Source organism: Lepisma saccharinum, chromosome 1 (genome assembly GCF_977018435.1).
Source record: "Lepisma saccharinum chromosome 1, izLepSacc3.1, whole genome shotgun sequence".
In the NCBI taxonomy this organism is placed as follows: domain Eukaryota; kingdom Metazoa; phylum Arthropoda; class Insecta; order Zygentoma; family Lepismatidae; genus Lepisma; species Lepisma saccharinum.
The window spans coordinates 28,175,778-28,194,084 of record NC_139229.1 but is presented as its reverse complement, the minus strand read 5'-3'; the positions used below and the strand labels follow the sequence as shown (position 1 = coordinate 28,194,084).

Genomic DNA, 18,307 nt, shown 5'->3' with positions numbered 1-18,307 from the left:
TCATTTTCATTCGCTTTTCTCTCTCTTTTGGCTAATCCCGAAGATAAGGATGATATGATTAATGGACACTCACAATGAATACCCATGCTCACACAGAGATTCTGGCGTCGTAGCACGCTGTGCTAACCACTCCGCTACGGAGGTCGGCGAATGGCAATTCTGTCTCACTGGATCTTATGTCCTTCAGCATCACAATGTAATTTAACACTTTATATTTTTGTTTATGTTAATTCCACGTTTACTTCGTTAAATGTTAATTGTGTGACAAAACATTTTTAAGACTGGAAGATCAACTATTTAAACAATTCCGGACTCAGTTTTCAAATTGCGTCATGATCTCTCATCGGTGATGTCACATTTAACTCGATAGAAAAAGTGGATGGACCAACCTTGATATATCAACCTAACGATGCTGTCTACAAAAATAATCAAGTTGAACCGAACCACTGTGTGCCTTCACTGGATATCGAACTGGGACCCCTTGATTACAACGAGATTGTCACTAAGCCTAGTCTAGTTTCTCCTGTGGGGACAGGTGTTTCAACAGCGTCCAGCACGGGGGGGAAAAATACATTTCTTCCGTCCAATTTAGTATTTTGTTACGTGTAGCTTACAATTCAGCCGACAATGTGGTCCGGCAATAGGTCATGAATATTCATGTCTCTGTCTCCATCCATATTCATAAAAAAATATAATTATTATACTTTGTTTCGTGCGCAGACCTGCGGAGGCGAACATAGAGCTCGTTATATTTATCAGTACACGAATGCGCGTCCGGCTGAATTTGCAATTAAAACAGGTTTTGCAAATCCTTTTTTTTTTCCCGTCCCTTGTCGTTGTCGGCGATTTTGTGAGCGTATATGGCTTACGGCGTGCAAATGTTTTAATTTGAACAATACGGGGGCCGGATTGGGAGGATGTGTGTTTTGCATTTGCGAGGACGGGGGTGAATGTCCCGATTTGTTGGTTTTTGGAACTGATTGTATTCTTCTGGCGATTTTCGAAGTAAAGTGAGTGAATTTCTTAATACAAACGTATTACTGGGTGACGTAGAAAAAAATGTTCTAGAGAACATATTCCTTTGAAGTAACAAAATGCGTTTGGTTAAGGTTTGGTAGTCTTTTCTAAATTCGGTTACGTTAACCAATTTTTTTTAACTAACCAGAGTAGATAAAAACCATGATATTTATTTAAAAAAATATTTTTATTGATTTTTTTAAAAAAAACACACTTAAAATTGCTTCTTTGCTTTTCGGCACCATACATATATTTTTTTTTATAGAAAGGCTTTTTCTAATAAACTGCCCTGTAAAATATTTGAATAGTTTGATGAAAGCAAATAAAAGATATACGTAAACATACATTTTTCTGTTTCTAATACTGTACCTACTATGGAAATGCTTGTTGAGTGTGTACATTAAACTAATAATAATTTCAGTAACTTTTCTTCCAGTGGATGTACTCTATAATTATGAAAAACTAAATATGCTGACCAAGGCAGTAATTTATTTTATTAAAAACATAAACTAAAAACGTAACGTTTCAACCTTCTAGCAAGGTCTTCATCAGACTCTGTATCAAGTATTTGTATTTGTACTTGATACAGAGTCTGATGAAGACCTTGCTAGAAGGTTGAAACGTTACGTTTTTAGTTTATGTTTTTAATAAAATAAATTACTGCCTTGGTCAGCATATTTAGTTTTTCATAATCATGGAAACAAGGCTTAATGGTGTTATACTCTATAATTGTAACTTAAAATATTATTTTAAATATATTTTTTATTTGTAGCTGAATTTTGGAATTTTTTAAATGATAGTTTGAAAAATATCAGCTGCCATATTTTTTTTAGTTTAATGATAATGACACTATTTATTGTTTAACATGATTAGTAGTTTGTATATTTTTCTACACAAAATATTTGTTGTTTTTGCCTATAAAAATGATTGAATTTTAAATCAAGATAAATGTGTTTACATCTCCTTTCGTATGAGCTTCACTCCAGTAGTACATGTATTTTATTTCCTTTATTTTCCTATCTTAGAGCGTAATAAACATTAACTGATTACGAGATTAATGTACTTTCACCAAAAGTGATTCTGATATCTACAATGTTCTTAGTAACATTATTCTTTATATTATTTTTTAAAGTCATTTAAATGTGATTTTTTTAAAAAAAATCGCGTTTAAATCAACTTGATTTAATCTTAATCTTGACTCTAAGCAAAAGCATTCCATTGCTAAAAGAATGTGGTTCTAGTGAACAATCATTTGTTTGTTGCCTATTTAAACAACGATTTGTTTATCAGAGATAATTTTTTGGTTATTTCAAACAAGCTTCTTCCTCTATGCACGTGCCATAAATTTTACACATACTTAATGCAAATACACGGCAGTAATTTTGTTTTCAAAATTTAATAATTAAGATGAAAGCTCTTTTGAAAAATCTTCAGTTGAAAGGTTATGCACATCCGATTTCGCCGGCAAGTGGCGTGGTCCAGCAGCTACAGGGAGCGGCACAATAACCTAATAAAGGCACTGTATTAAACTACACACTTCTATGATGCAGGAGTTAGTAGATCCCGTCACATAGTCATAATTATATATACACTTTATATTTTAATCACGGAAATTGTATATTACATCCTGGCAGGGTGGCGTGGCCAATATGAGGGCCATGGCCCACTGTGCCCCCTCTAATTTACCACCCTTGAAAGCGTTCAGTTGTCAGTCCTGTTGGTCCTTTTAGACTTTGCAAGGAGTTCGTTCATTCGTTATGAATATTAATTCTTGTTTTAACTCCATTTTATGCACAAAAGGGCTAATCGAGACTGGCCCTACATTTTAAATCGGGATCCGCACCACTGTTTAATGTGCCACCACCGGGTATCGAACCCTTGACCCCCCTCCCTCATGAATTTTAAATAGGGCAGTTCCTTTAAATTAACAAGGCTTCCCCTACTATTAGTACCCGTCAGCGGTCTCTAGTTCCTTTCACACATCGACAATCTTTTTGCTAATCCAGGTAGGTACCTGCACGAAATGCCCACTGTAATTTGTCCGCCGTTTACGTCCAGTTGACGTCGTGACCTTTGGAAGCCGAGAAAGGAGTGATGATTAAGCTCCTTTTCACGCCTGTCTTCCGCTTATCTTTACCTCCCTCTCCCTCGCAATGGGTCTCCTTTGGACCACCGCCCCGACACCCTGCTAGATCGAGGCAAATTACAGCACTCGCCGACGCCAGTTAACTTTGCCCAGGTGCCAGATTCTGCAGTGTCATGCAACCAGAAAGCCTTGTTCTCGTCGTTCCTTTTGTCCAGTTCCTTTCAGCAATAATGGAGAAAAATATTTTTTAAACAGTAGGTCCATATGTCATTGTTTCCTTACAGAAAAATTCTCGAGATGTCTGTTTTCCTCGTCTTCTTTCAACTGTTACAGCCAGTAGACTGCCTTCTTTCACGTCCAATCATGTTGTCCAACATCGCATCCCAGACTCAATCAAAAAGACACAGGAGTTATGAACTTCTGCAAAACTTTCGACAGTTACGCGCCTTTCTCAGAAGTCGTAAATGTCGTGGACGGGACAACGACCCTACCAATAGGTAGCTGTCGTTTTGTTAATGTTTTAGTAATAAATGTATAGTCAGTCTTTTAACTACTAAAACTATTAAGGAACACAATGCCGGAAACCATGGATTAGCAGTATGTAAACCCGAAAGATTGGTGTTAGATAAACTGAACGTAAAAATTAAGTTTCAAGTTCCCTATGGAACGAACGAATAACCTCCAAACCAAACTATTTTTTATTGAATCGGGCTACCGGTTTGGTCAGCTACACCGTAGGCAACTGAGTCATCAGCTTGGGGCAACTTCGCCGGAGGGAATCGAGCCACCAGCTTGGGACAACTTCGCCACAGGGAATCGAGCCACCAGTTTGGAACAACTTCGCCACAGGGAATCGAGCCACCAGCTTTGGGCAACTTCGCCGGAGGCAATCGAGCCACCAGCTTTGGGCAACTTCGCCGGAGGCAATCGAGCCACCAGCTTGGGACAACTTCGCCGGAGGCAATCGAGCCACCAGCTTGGTACAACTTCGCCGGAGGCAATCGAGCCACCAGCTTTGGGCAACTTCGCCGCAGGGAATCGAGCCACCAACTTGGAACAACTTCGCCACAGGGAATCGAGCCACCAGCTTTGGGCAACTTCGCCGGAGGCAATCCAGCCACCAACTTGGTCGCCACAGGGAATCGAGCCACCAGCTTTGGGCAACTTTGCCGGAGGCAATCGAGCCACCAGCTTTGGGCAACTTTGCCGGAGGCAATCGAGCCACCAGCTTGGGACAACTTCGCCGGAGGCAATCGAGCCACCAACTTGGAACAACTTCGCCGGAGGCAATCGAGCCACCAACTTGGAACAACTTCGCCGGAGGCAATCGAGCCACCAACTTGGAACAACTTCGCCGGAGGCAATCGAGCCACCAACTTGGAACAACTTCGCCGGAGGCAATCGAGCCACCAACTTGGAACAACTTCGCCGGAGGCAATCGAGCCACCAACTTGGAACAACTTCGCCGGAGGCAATCGAGCCACCAACTTGGAACAACTTCGCCGGAGGCAATCGAGCCACCAACTTGGAACAACTTCGCCGGAGGCAATCGAGCCACCAACTTGGGACAACTTCGCCGGAGGCAATCGAGCCACCAACTTGGGGCAACTTCGCCGGAGGCAATCGAGCCACCAGCTTGGGGCAACTTCGCCGGAGGCAATCGAGCCACCAGCTTGGGGCAACTTCGCCGGAGGCAATCGAGCCACCAGCTTGGGGCAACTTCGCCGGAGGCAATCGAGCCACCAGCTTGGGGCAACTTCGCCGGAGGCAATCGAGCCACCAGCTTGGGGCAACTTCGCCGGAGGCAATCGAGCCACCAGCTTGAGATAACTTCGCCGCAGGTAATCGAGGTACCAGTTTGGAGTCACCAATAATAATAGTAGCCAGTTGATTACTTTGAGGGTTCGAGAACACTGGTGTTCCACAAAAGAGTAACCTGGATACAATCTGATGTGGATGAGATCATTATTCATGCAAGTAACCTCTGTGCTAGCACAACCGAAATAATAAATCAGTAGTTTTCTTTAGAAATAGTTTTCATGTAGAGTGTCCGAAGATGCGGGAATAATTTTCGAACTTACCTTCGATGGAATGATGCAACCACAAATCACTTGCTAAACGGAAATGGTAAGATAGCTAGTTAAAAATTACTGTCGTTATAGTATTCTAATGCACTCATGGGTACATATATTCCCTAAATGATGAAGTTTTCTCCCCTTTTCCGTTGCAGACAAATCCATCCTTTGTCAGGCGAGAAGACTCAGCTCCTCGGCTTCGAGAACAAAGAGGACGAGGAAGACAGCGGAAAATCGTCCAGCCCTGGAGCAGGCGGAGAGAGACCCCTTTCGAACTCCTACCCTTCCGCCAACAGCACTTACCCCCTCACCCCTAACATATGCGTCGAGGGAGGAAGGATCGAGTTCATCAAACCGACGGAACTCGACTCTAGGAGCGTGAACTCCGGGGAGACGGTTGACATAGCTGACATCTCAGACTCCAGCCGGAAACTCTCCGTCGAGGAAAAGTCAGCGGGCAGCGACAACGAGAAGAATGACCTCGCTAAGGTAAGTGACGTAGGATTTTCATGGTTTGTGGTGTATGACCTGTGCAGTTTTTGCCAATGTTGGAAATTCGTCGTCGTGAAATGCGGCTAATTTCTTGGTTCACTCTCTCACCTCAGGCTGTTAGGTGGACTTTTTGCGACGTCACTGATCATTCTTTTCAGATATTGAATAGTCAATATTTTCAGATACTGGTAAATATTATATGTTACGTTCTTCTTTACGTCTTTAGTAGGAATTAATTCCAAGTGGTGGTAAACGAAACTCTCGATTTGACCTCAATAAAATGATTTTTCTTCATAGTCACTTAACGTTTCTACAAGCTTAAGAGACCATGATCAAGTGTCAAGCAATTTGTAGCCAAAGGTGCTGAAAACTGATTATCTTACCTTTGTTTCTGTTTAAAAACGTTCGCTTCGGTATTTTTCTCGACTTCTTCCCAATTCTGTTAGCTTTAGTTCGTTGCTATGGATATTGCCAGACTGTTGACAAGTTGATTATTTGTCTACAGGTTGACGTCTATAGGTTAGTCTATCTACATGTCTTTGTGATTCTGGTAGTCTATGACACACTCAACAGTTTACAAGATAAAAAAAAAATGAACGATCTCAAATTTTCAAAGTTAGGTAACATACAATTGTAATGCAATGTTCAGGACATTTGAACTACTGCTTTGACCTGTTTGTATAGCTGTATTTGTTTTTTTTTTTACCTCTCTTCGATTACTCGTGACGATTACAATAAATGATAATGACCTGTAAAAGAGAAAATTGTAAAAAAAAATCCTCATTCTGAAGTACAATTAGAACTCGTGACTTCGAATTTCCAAATAAATTCGTGTCGTGCATTCGAATGTTTTGAATGGGTTTTGAAGGTATTTTATACTCTTTTAATTTAATGGGATGAGGGACAATTTCCCCTAGGTCCTTCTCTCTTCGGCAGCTGCCGATCACTGTTTCCAGATCTGGCTCTTTCGTGCACTCTTTCGGCTATGAACTGTGGCACCCGCCCCCTGCCCCACTATGATGCCCCCACTGGCTCCGACCCACAAATACCAGCTTTTGCCATGAGTGTACATTTTGCACGTGACGTGATATTGTTATATTGGCTCCGTCACTCCACCCTCTTACCTCACCAGCTACTTTTATATATCTCCGTGGCTAAGGTGAAAATGACAATATTGTTATCCGGAAATTCTTTACTTTCGATTTCATATGAGCATCAGTGGATTATTGAGATGGGCGATGCCGCCAGATGTAGGCGGTGAAAATTAAGAATCAATTGCCATCACTTTAAAGCTAACGGTAATAGCAGCGCCCCCACCCCTCTGACACCTAAAATTACCCTAGAAGGCACTTTATGCAGCCTTCGTTAATGTAGCAACTTGAAAGTCATCTTTAGCTCTGTTTAAGGTGAAGTTTAGCCCTTTTATGCACATCAGGTTTGACAACACTGCCAGGATGGCCGTAGGAGGCAATGAGAAATGCATTACGCTTATGGGACCATTAATTTATTCGTTCTCTCGGGAATATCAAACATTCAATGACGTAGAAAAGTACATGGACGGAAAAGGGACACGTTGAACTATGTCATAGTAGTAGGAAAAGTCGAAACTCCCATTTGATGAGCCGTAACTTGAAGTTGATTTCCCATAAGGAATACATGGGATCATATTTTTCAAACATCGGGAAAAACCGTTTCCACTTGCAACATTCATACTTCCTTGCATACTAATCTTTTTTTTTTTTTTTAAATAGCAGTGCCCAATCCAACGATATTGCAATAAATGCACAACTGTAATTGTAATTGTCCCTCTTAACTTTTTGCTATCGGATCAAAATTTGGCGACTAAATTTCCACTTAAATATGCATTAGATCCCTAAGTTCCGAATCCATATTTATATGTGTAGGATCTTGGATGTGATGTGAAATTGAATTCAGTATTGAGAGAAAAAAAGGGGGAGGAGCAGGGTCAGAGGTAAATCTCCACTGTTGCCACCATTATGCATGGCTGGCCAGATTACGAAAGCATCCTGAAAGTATAATTTTATGATTTAGAAGTTGGATAAGTGAAAGCCAAGCCAACTTCAAATGAGATTAATTTACGTGCCAAACGAAGGGAAATGAATGTCGCACTTCAGAGCTTAAATCTAATAAGAATTTCATAACGGACTGGAGCTCGAGGATTCTCAGGAACCTGACTTGCAACACTTCCAAGAGGGGAAAAAAATGAACATTCATTTGCTTCTTGCACTTTATCATATTGAGATAAGCAAAATCAGACAGTTTGTACGAAGTTAAGTAAACTGAAAACTACTGGAGCCACAGTAAGGAACTTACATGGGAGTCTAGACATGCGGCTGAATTTGGAAGAAATTAAATTTTCACAGGATTCGCGAGTGGCAGGTTTTGTCTGTCGAGACGCAGAATCTTTAAAGTCAGTGGACTATCGAAGTTGGCTGTTGCCTATTTTGTGCGTGAGGAAGGAAAGGTTAAAGTAAGTCTCCATTGTCTCATTCCCATCCTTGGTGTTGCTAGTGTCTGGTCTTGCTCGGAATGAGGTGTCAAGTTCTTGAGAGTCCACTTTATGCACAGTTAGGCTGATCGAGACTGGAGCTACAGTTTAAAGTGGGATCCGAACTGCTATGTGCCTCCACCCTTTTGGTCAGAATGAGTCGTGCTCGAAAGTTTCTAGGTAGCAAGTAGCTCAGGATTAGTAGGTATGTCTCACCTTGGTTCTTGCATCTGCCAACCCAGAAGTAATTTACGGAGTGAATGCGACCCTGTTATGAAGGGACTCCGCCTTGAAGGGAAGAAGGGAAGTCTTGCAGTTATCCTCATCGTGCTAAGCTAAATCATCAGCTGACGAGATAATAGCGATGTGATTGGAACCTTGAGTTGCAAGAGCTCGGCGGAGACTTAATCTTCTGGGTGTTGTGGAGAAGCAGACGAAGAGTTCTCTCTCTCTCGCTCGCTCTCTGCTGCTAATACATTGGAACAGCAATCTTGACTCGGGATCCGGCCTTCACCGCCTCTCGTACAGCAGGCGACAAAGACAATAGTTGGTAAATTGTTCATCAGATTGCTTATTCACGGTGTTTTCTGTTGAATCAAACACCAATAAGCAGAGTATATCCGCTGCTATACAACAAGTCTGTCATTTACAAACATAGGATATATAAGGTGGGATGAAAATAGTAATGAACAATTTGCTTACCGTCTTGAGGAATCGTCCAGCAGCGAGAGAGATAGCTAGCTGATTGTAGTGAACTCTGAAGGGAACATAGATAATCGTAGAGCAAGAACCACACTCGATGTAGAACAGGATTGCCAGGCTGAACTGGTCACGGTAGGCACTACGAATTTCATCCTCCCGGATAAAGTGATCGGCACAGCTACATTTTTTTTCATCATGTAACAATTGCAACTGAAAATAATGGAACGAAACTTCGTTAAGTTAACGCTTCTGAGAACTGGCCGCGCTGGATCGGAGGAAAGAACATCTTCCAATTGATTTATCCGACAATAGCTTGTCTTCCTCTTCTGCAACGGCGTAAGAGGTCACAGCGATTATTACTGCGCATCCACCACCTGACGTAAGAGAGGAAGCTCCACCTACTTGCATCGTTAAGGCCACCTTGGCCTGCACCACCCATAACAGTTTTCGAGAATTGCTCTAATTTGGGAAAACTGCTATGGTATTTCATAGCCTGAAGAAAAGCTACGCTGTTGTCTATATATCAGTGATTGAAATTAAGCTTACGTAGTCACGAAACCTACTGCGAATATCTAGACAACAGCGAAAACAAGGCACACGAAGATTCAAGTGATGGTCTGCAAGGAATAGATCTAATAATTCCGATTTTGGAATATCATGGCGGTTTTTCGAGAGAAGACTTTTGGAAAACTGCTTCGTTGGCGTCTGTGGATTAACGAGGCGAGTGGGTGGAGTTGCCTCTCCTACGTCAGATGGTGGATGCGCAGTAATATGCGCCGAAGCCTCTTACGCCGCACATTGTCGGATATATCAATTTGTAAACGTTCCTCAGTCGATATTCTTATTGATCATTTGGGGAGTAATGCAAAGCAAGTAACGTACATGAATAAACTGCTTTTGTATAAAATTTTCACACAATTTGTATGTGTAGGTGTTTTTGTTTACATTATTTTTAACTGTGCCAACCACCCCGTGTGCTACTTGAATAAAAATCAATTCTCTGTGGTGGGCTAAATTGTCCATGTTCTGAAGTTTGGCGACAAGGAGCAAGATGTGTCGAAAGTTGGAGTGAAAATCGATTATATACTTGGAAACGAACTCCAGGCTTGCAGAAAAGCAAATATGCGCACATCTTCCACGAACCGAAGCATGTTGTAACCCCACCCGTGGAAAAGAGCATTACAGACGAGGCATCCGATCAATTTCGTTGCGAAAAGTCCGAATCGAGCGCGTGACGACTTGATTACGTGTTAGCCACGTTCAAGTATTAATAGGCAAACTGTCCCATCGCTATGCTCAGTTCATTGTTTCCCGCAATGTGCGGTCCAGGAATAGAAACAAAAGCACGAATAACCTCTGCTTAAGCAGGAGTATGATTCATTTCTCTAGAAACGTATACAATGAAGAAGAATGAGAATAGCGATGGACAAGTTGCGTCCTGTTTTACTTCGTGGATGATTCTTCGAGGGGGTGAATATATCCGGGTACAATGGCGTGCCCAAGGGGGTGTTGGTGGGGGTTATAATCCCCCCCCCTTTTGTCCGGTATTTCTAAGGAACGTCAAAGGCCGGAAAATATGGCAAAATGAGGACTGACTACTTAAAAAAAGGTACATATAACCCCTCCCTTTCGAAAATCCTGGGCACGCCACTGTCCGGGTAGAATAAAGCGATCGTCACTTGTTCTTTATTCCTCACCTTATAAAGGCTCAGCACGTTCTCAATCTTGGCAACGATCGAACATTTACAATGGGAAATCATTTTAATGTGACAATAATCGCAACCTATGCAAAATATCCGTCCTGGCAGTTGCAGCCCACAATCGTCTATTTCATTTTCATATATCACTGTATTGGTAAGATGACTAAACTATGTTTTAACATGTAGATGATGACTATGCTTACTTAAATTTCAATTTCACTGCGTCTTTCACTTTAATACTTGAGGGTCCACTACCATAAGATACCACTCGGGAAAGTGCCCCATTGTTTGTAACGTTTGAAAGGGGGGGGGGCAGAGTTATCCCCTGTTGATTGCATCGTGCCGTACAGGATGTGGAGATAGGGCTTCGCATAATCTCCATCTTCCGTCACCTTTACCCCCAGGTACCCATTGAGTAGAGGCTGAGCGAGTCGCAGAGCTGCTCTATGCAGGGACATTGTTAAGCTCATCTGCAAATGTCTCTTCTGGCTTCATTATAATGTTCGATCTTCAACAATAACGATTTACATTTCATTACGAATGAAAGCGGTTTTCAAACACGATTTCCTGGATTAGACCCCCACACCTTTCTGTATGAACTCTCACCACGTGTTGGAAGAAATCGAAGCAACTAGATGGGGATTTATAGCATCGAAGTGTGTACATGTCTCTACGAAGAAATAAACTGGGCAGAAAAAACCTACCCTTCTGACGAAAACAAAACAACACCAAAAAACAGCTTGTGTTCCTATGGGATCGAACAATAGACCTCCTTCTCCAGCAGCAATTGTTTTTCAAGACGGATGACTACAATTGTCATCAGTGTTACTAACTGCAGAATAATTCCTCAAGCAATTCGAATATTGAGGTAATGTGTTAATTTTTTTGGTTCCGCTTCAAGGATATTTTATATAGGCCGACATTTATAGACACATTCAGATACCGTCAAACGATCTCACTACAGAAGGTTCGTGTTCCGGAAAACTTTATTAATTTGATACTTTCATCATTCATCCTCGTCGTCGCGATAAGCCAAAATTGGCTTAAAAGCGACGCTATATAACAAATACAAATGAAAGGGTTCCCACTGGCCTGAAATAGTCAGGAATTTTTGTGAAAACTTTAAAAAACCTGCACTAGCCAGGGAAATGTGATTGTTTTTGAGTTTACCATGATTAGACTGATAGAAGCACATTTTATATTGTTCCCCAACAAGCGTCTTGATATGCAACTGTTTTATATTTTTTCTTTAATTTAATTTCAGTAATATGTTAATGCATTATAAGATGACGTGGAAAGTTAATTTGAAATTGCCTGGTGAGGGAATTTAGTTTGGTATTGTGAGGGGGATCCTATATGACTATTTACAACTACCAGTACAACATTTATTAATAGCACTGGAAATGCTTAACGCTGTTGAAACGTAACCTCAAACTCATCCGTTTGAAAGTGATGTCTAAATTCACCGCAATGGAGAAAGTGCTTGTTGAAACTGTTGGCAACACTGCAGTTCAATACAAAGCGACTCAAAGACCATATTTCGTGGCTTCACAAAGCGATTGTTTACACGGTACGCCGTCTCAGATGGAAACACGAGCGCCGCAACCTGGCCCTGATGGAGCATTCCGATCGCTCAAGACGTCTCCCGGTGTTCCTGATGTTTCAACAGGTGTTGGGTGTCGATGGCAACCGGCCAAGATGCACAAAACGCACGGCGAGGCTCTTTTACCGCCAGTCGGCGCTTTGAGGGGCCAAAGGAGTCTGGATCCGCTCGTGGAGATCGCTAGCAGGATGGAGGAACACGGAAAAAAATCCCCACTCGGCTCTATATCCAGAGTTTGAATACGGAAGTGGCGGGTGTTATGCTTGGCCCGGCAGAGACGGGGTTGGGAAAGACGGTGGCTAAATATATAGGAAGGCCAAGGAGGGCGCAACGGTGGTGGGCGTCCACACGTTGCAACGCTCCTCTGTCTGAGGATGCTGTTCCGCCTCCTTTGAGAAGATACCTGGGCAGCACCAACAGTATCGGGTTTCCTGCTGGAGCAGATTGAAACAACAGCGGAGATGATCAAAAGTGTTACAGTTCTTTCCCCGTCGACCGAAAGTCCAAACGCCATTGGTTGGAACAGTTGAGTCGTCTTTCCGAAAATAATGATCGGAAAGTTACTTTTTGACCTGAACAAGTAAGTTACCAAATAGAAAGTTTCTGGTTTCCGAATACGCCATGTCGGTTGTTGACTCTGGTTTTCGAATACGCCATACGCCATGTCGGTTGTTGACTCTGGTTTCCGAACGCGCAGTTTCGGTCGTTGGGTTCCGGAAGGCTCAAGAGTCAGTCGGGTTCTCAGGTGCTGGTCACAATTCCTGTTGAAGAAAAGTAGCTTAAAATGCTTTATGTTTGTAACATATGAAGTATGACCACGTACGAATGTTTTTCACACACAATTAACTGATTCAGGTTTGAGCACTTTCTAAGCAAAAATAAGGTACGAGTGTGAAAGTTCACAGTGTTCTCTCTCTTTTCCCACCTCTTATTTGACTTAGTTATTGTTGAATTACGACTGTTTGGCCAACCACGATGTTCTTCAACCCCAGCTTATTTCGGTTGCAATTAACTCCCGTCGCAACTTAATTAATTCATGTTAATTAAGTCTCACGACGAGGGTCGGCTCCGTCCCTTCGGTAAAATTTCCGCGCAGCATCCCATAATTCTTGCTATCCACTCGTCCATTACGGAAGTACATCGTTTGGCGAGTGTGTAAAGTATTTAGCCGGGAACCCAAAACCCAAATTGGGCACTAATTCTTCCTGCAGTTAAGAAACGTGATAGATTTATTGCGAGGGGGACAAGTTGGCGCCGAGATCATGCGATGCTCTGCTGTTTGATGCGAGTTTTTCCCTCCCTCGCATTTGCTTCCAGTGGGTTACAAGCGACGGCTCGCCGGCTGGAGTAATTATGATTTAACTAAAGCCTTCGTTGTAGTGTGTCGTGCGTGGAATGTGTTTTTCCAAGGTGCAAGGGGTTCCTGCCGCGAGAACAAAACTGTGCGCTCTTTTATTACCCGTAATGCGTGCTCGCACATGTAGTTTTCAGACGAAGTTGTGACTATCTGAAACTGGGGGCGCCCTACCGAAGAAGCCTGTACCTCTGTGGTGGTAAGAGATGGGTGGGTGCTGTTCGTTCGTTCATTTCCTTTAACATTTTTGCTAGCATAAATGCTATGTAAATGTTTCCAAAAATCTTATAGCAGATGGTATTTTACACGGAAGCATTTAATGGAACATTTGCAATCACAATGTATAATGTACAGGGTGGCTCAAAAAGTCACTTAACACCCCCGGTACAAGGCCACTGCAGCGCGCAACATGGAAATGGTGATGACCAATCGTTATCAGGCCCAGGAGGAACCACATTAACGCCACCCGCGCGGTCGGCGGCCATCTTGAATTCAACTTTAGAATTTTAAATGGGAAGGAGGTGATATGATACATCAAATCAGGCTAGAATTTCACGAGAAATGCAATGGTGAATGTTTTTTCGACTCATCTTAAACCAGTAAAAACTTATGACTGAATTCTTGTACCAATTTGCTCCTTTTCGAGGTGTTAGAAAAATGCCTTAAAATTTGTTTAGCGCATCGGTAATGCATCGAGATCGAAGTGACGTCTATGGAGAGACGTTCGCATGCCATTGCACACGATTTTAATCGGATACATCCACAAAGAGCTGCACATTATGAATGGTTGTCATGAACAATTTACAGTGTGACGCTTCCATTGAATTAAAAGTCCTTCACAGTGACAAGGCTGACGTTTATGTTCATAAGGAAGTTCATGTGGTTCCCCCTTGGCCTGGGAATGACTGCATGTGTGAATACCCCATCATCAATAGAATCTAGCCCTCATCATCACGATTAGTCAAAAGGGGGTGGGGAAGCTGCATACATCTAGAGAATACTAACACGAGCTATGCAAGATATAAATTGTTAATGCTTCCTCATTGAAATTTGCCCCAATAGCTTCTTTGGAACTTGATAACTCCATCATTTGAGAAAAGCAGTTAATATTTGAGATTTTTGTTTTGAAAATGAATAGATAATGCATAAATAGAAAATATTGTTTCTGTTACCGTAACAGTTATAGCACTCATATTTGTGTTTTATGAAATTGCAGCTGTCAGTGTTATAGGAGTATTAAATTTTGGATGATTGAATTTGAGTGTTTTCAGTATTCACAATATTGAAAACGAATGCCTGTTAAATGGCTATTCTATTTTTAGTATCAACCTCCACGATGGCGTAGTGGTATCGTCATCGCCTTGCAATCAAGGGTTCCTGTGTTAGATTCCCGGTGGAGGCACATAGAGGTTCGGATCCCATTAAACTGTAGGTCCAGTCCCTATTAGCCTTACTGTGCATAAAGTGGACGTAAGGACACCAACCCAATCAATCCATCAATATTTTTAGTATCTATTGTTCCTATTTTCAAATTTTGGCGCCTTTTTGTCTGACCACTTGAGCAGTTTGGTGGCTGAAAACCGGGCTATAGGCTTAACTCATACAAACCTCCCTCCTGGGTACACCCCTGATATGCAGATGTATTAAGCAAAGTATGCTTTATACCCACCCATCCTACCTTATCAGTATTTTCTCGAACTGCTTTTTCCAGCACTGGGTGAGCAACGAATCGAAATTGGTACTTCAGAATCGTAGTTTCATCACTTGACCGTCATCCGTATCGTTATAAGAAACAAGCTTCCAGTCTCTCTATTTTCTTTATCGTTCCGAATTTCACTGCTGCGTAAAAGCTGGTGTGATTCTCGAATTCGTGCTTCGTCAGGTAAAATCACTGCCAGATCAGTCTTGTCTGGCAAACGGCTGAAGCGAATCACTATGCTGCCTTGCCGAACAGCTGATACCGGAGCTGGTTCCCTTGTCCGATACCAGGTGGCAGCAGCTGTGTAAAGCGGTAACAGCTGTTCAGGAAGCTACCTCTCTTGTCTTCGTCGTAGTACAGGAAAGTGTTGATAGATGGCCGTACGGTCGGATGTAAGTTTCAAATGTTTCTCTGGACAAAATCTTGTGAAGATTGTTTACAGAAATGTTGCGATAAGAGCAGATGTACACGTTCCATTAAGATTTAGTGCACAAAAATGTTATTTCGCCCAAGTACGAAAATGAAGATAAAATTAACGTGAAGTTCCATTGAATATAAAAAACATTTTGCAAGATAGTGCTCGAGCTGAGTGACAATTGCATGTTGGCTAAATACGGTAATAATATGGTTGATTTTTTTTAACAATTTACACAATTTGAGGCGAAAAAAGGATCTCTTATTTTAATTAATTGTAGCCAGCGCCCGGATTTTGATGACATAAAAATATCTGAAAAATGATCCATAAAATGACTTAAAAATGTCTTTAGTCTTCATTTCAGGATATGATACTACGGCACAGTTTTTACTTCTGTAACATTAGCACTGAAATTACAAGATACATGTGAATTTTAGGTATAAAAATCTTATTTATAATTATTGCAACAGGTAACAATCAGCTTGCGAAGGTTCTCGAAAGTAAGGGAACGCCTGTTGTTCGAAAACACTCCTTCACTTTGTTGTAGTAAAAGTTGCGTGGGTTTCTTCATACACCTTTGTTTCGCATATCTTAAATAATACTGAACCGTCCGTAGAAAAACATCTCCAAATTCAAATACAATCAGATCTTCCACTAGCTAAAAGTGTGGTAGTGAAAATCAACGAATCAAAAGCGTGGCGTGACAATAAGTAACCCCAAGACACAGATTTTCATGAGCATTGTCGAGCTGCATGCTACTTTGTTCCTACAATTGCGTGGCAATAGCATTCTTGTTTTCATTGTTACCGCCATCAAAGCGATAAATCTGTTCCTGGCTAAAAATATGAGAGAGTGAAACGTAATGTAATTGCAAAAACAAAAATAAGGACGTAAAACGTGAAAATTTACCAAAAAATGACGTAAAAATGGGAAATTTTGTGAAAAAAATGCACAATAAAATTCACATTTTTATAACCAGAGGTTCGTATTCTGGATTTTAATACATAAGAGCAATGCATACTACATAGGAAAAAAGACGACGTCAAAATCCGGGCCCTGCTTATAACTGTATTCTTCACTAGCAAATAACTTTCTATTGTGTATAATGTTTATTAATTAACAGGGAGCCCTTGAGATTAAGAACCCTGTCAGTGTTTTAAAAGTTGTTGGTTTCGATTCGTCTTTGTTTGGTTTGGAAGATTGATTCCCAAATTCGTTAAAAGCTGCAACTGAGTGTGTATTGAATTTTTAAAAGTGAAATAATATCTTGGGAAGTATAAATTGTACTCCTTTAATTATTGCCACATTAGTTATAAATGGAAACCCAGTTCAGCGCTGAGGACTTTTCATTTTACTGAGCTAGGGCTTTCACAGTGGAAGATAAAATATATTATTATTCGTTAATTGAAATATGACTCCTTAGCTTCTTTTGAAGTTGAGAGGATTTTTTTCTAAAGATAAAAGATTGCAGACTGCACACCATCTCTTATACTCTTTCATTTTGAGGTTAGAACAGATAATTTTGAGCTAACTTCTTTATTTATACATCTTGTACTTCACTGCTAAAAACAGACTGATTTCTTGTTGAAAAAAAAGTTATTGTTGTAACAATAAATTTAATGGGAAGAAAATTTTGTTACGGGCGACTTTTACCGATGTTTCGGTGAAACATCGCAAAAAGAACTTGCTTATTTATATATAATATTATATATAATAATAATAATTATAATAATAAATATAATAATAAAATATAATAACTGAATAACCCGTGGCTCTACAGTTCGTAAGGGCCTTGGCCTATCTCCCGACTGCCAGTCTTCCTTCCACAATCCTACCCAGAGGTGTGGAGATCTTCAACCAGTAAGGGGGTGACGTGGGGTCAGCACGTCGAACCCCCAGCCGTTATAGGAAATGTCCGTGACCGGGTTACGCTACTCACTCGTAGCTCCCCAATTTCCTCACGATGGTGGGTTGCCACCGGTCCTGTACACAGGCCGAGAACCCAGAGACTGAACCCAGGCGGACTCGAACCCATGTCGTCCCGCAGTCTGAGCCCAAAGCACAGCGCCTTAGACCGCACGGCCACAATTCACACACACACTCACGGATCCAAGACTCAATAGAATCCACGGCGGACCTAAGTTTTGAACATCCAAAATCAGAAAAAAAAAAGTGCCCCTTGGACGGTGGATGATGCATAATAACAGGGTGAGCATAAAGTCTTTCCCTGATTACAAACTTTTATTGCTAAAGAACTATGCTAGATACATATATGCGGTTTGTTGGAAATGGTAGCTTAACTCATAAAGTTTTTTATCAGTACACTTCGACATGTGCTACCTTTGTTACCCTTAGAACGTCTAGGCGATACTCAATTTGTCGCCATGTCTTTGCCAACATCTCTTCCGTCACCGTCTCTATAGCATCTCGTATTCGTGTCTGAAGAGTTTGCATATCAGGAACTGGTGAACTAAACACAGTGTCCTTAACGTAACCCCATAAGGAAAGCCAAGAGGGATTATGTCCGGCGAACGCGGTGGCCATGGTATGGGATCGTCAGACAAGAGAATAAGAATCAGACTGCACTACTTATTGCCATAGGATTTATTTGCCTATCTACCGTGGAAGTTGAGATATAAATATTAACAATCAGGG

The 18,307-nt window shown here is 41.5% G+C and overlaps 1 protein-coding gene across 3 annotated transcripts in view; it reads left to right on the top strand.

Moving 5' to 3' along the window:
- LOC145994027 (uncharacterized) overlaps positions 1–18,307 on the top strand; it is a 358,614-nt gene that overhangs the window by 193,766 nt on the left and 146,541 nt on the right. For all 3 annotated transcript variants that reach the window (XM_083130114.1, XM_083130119.1, XM_083130110.1), the window contains exon 3: positions 5,334–5,667. In XM_083130114.1, the coding sequence (XP_082986240.1) occupies positions 5,334–5,667 (334 nt within the window). The remainder of the gene's footprint in view (positions 1–5,333; positions 5,668–18,307) is intronic.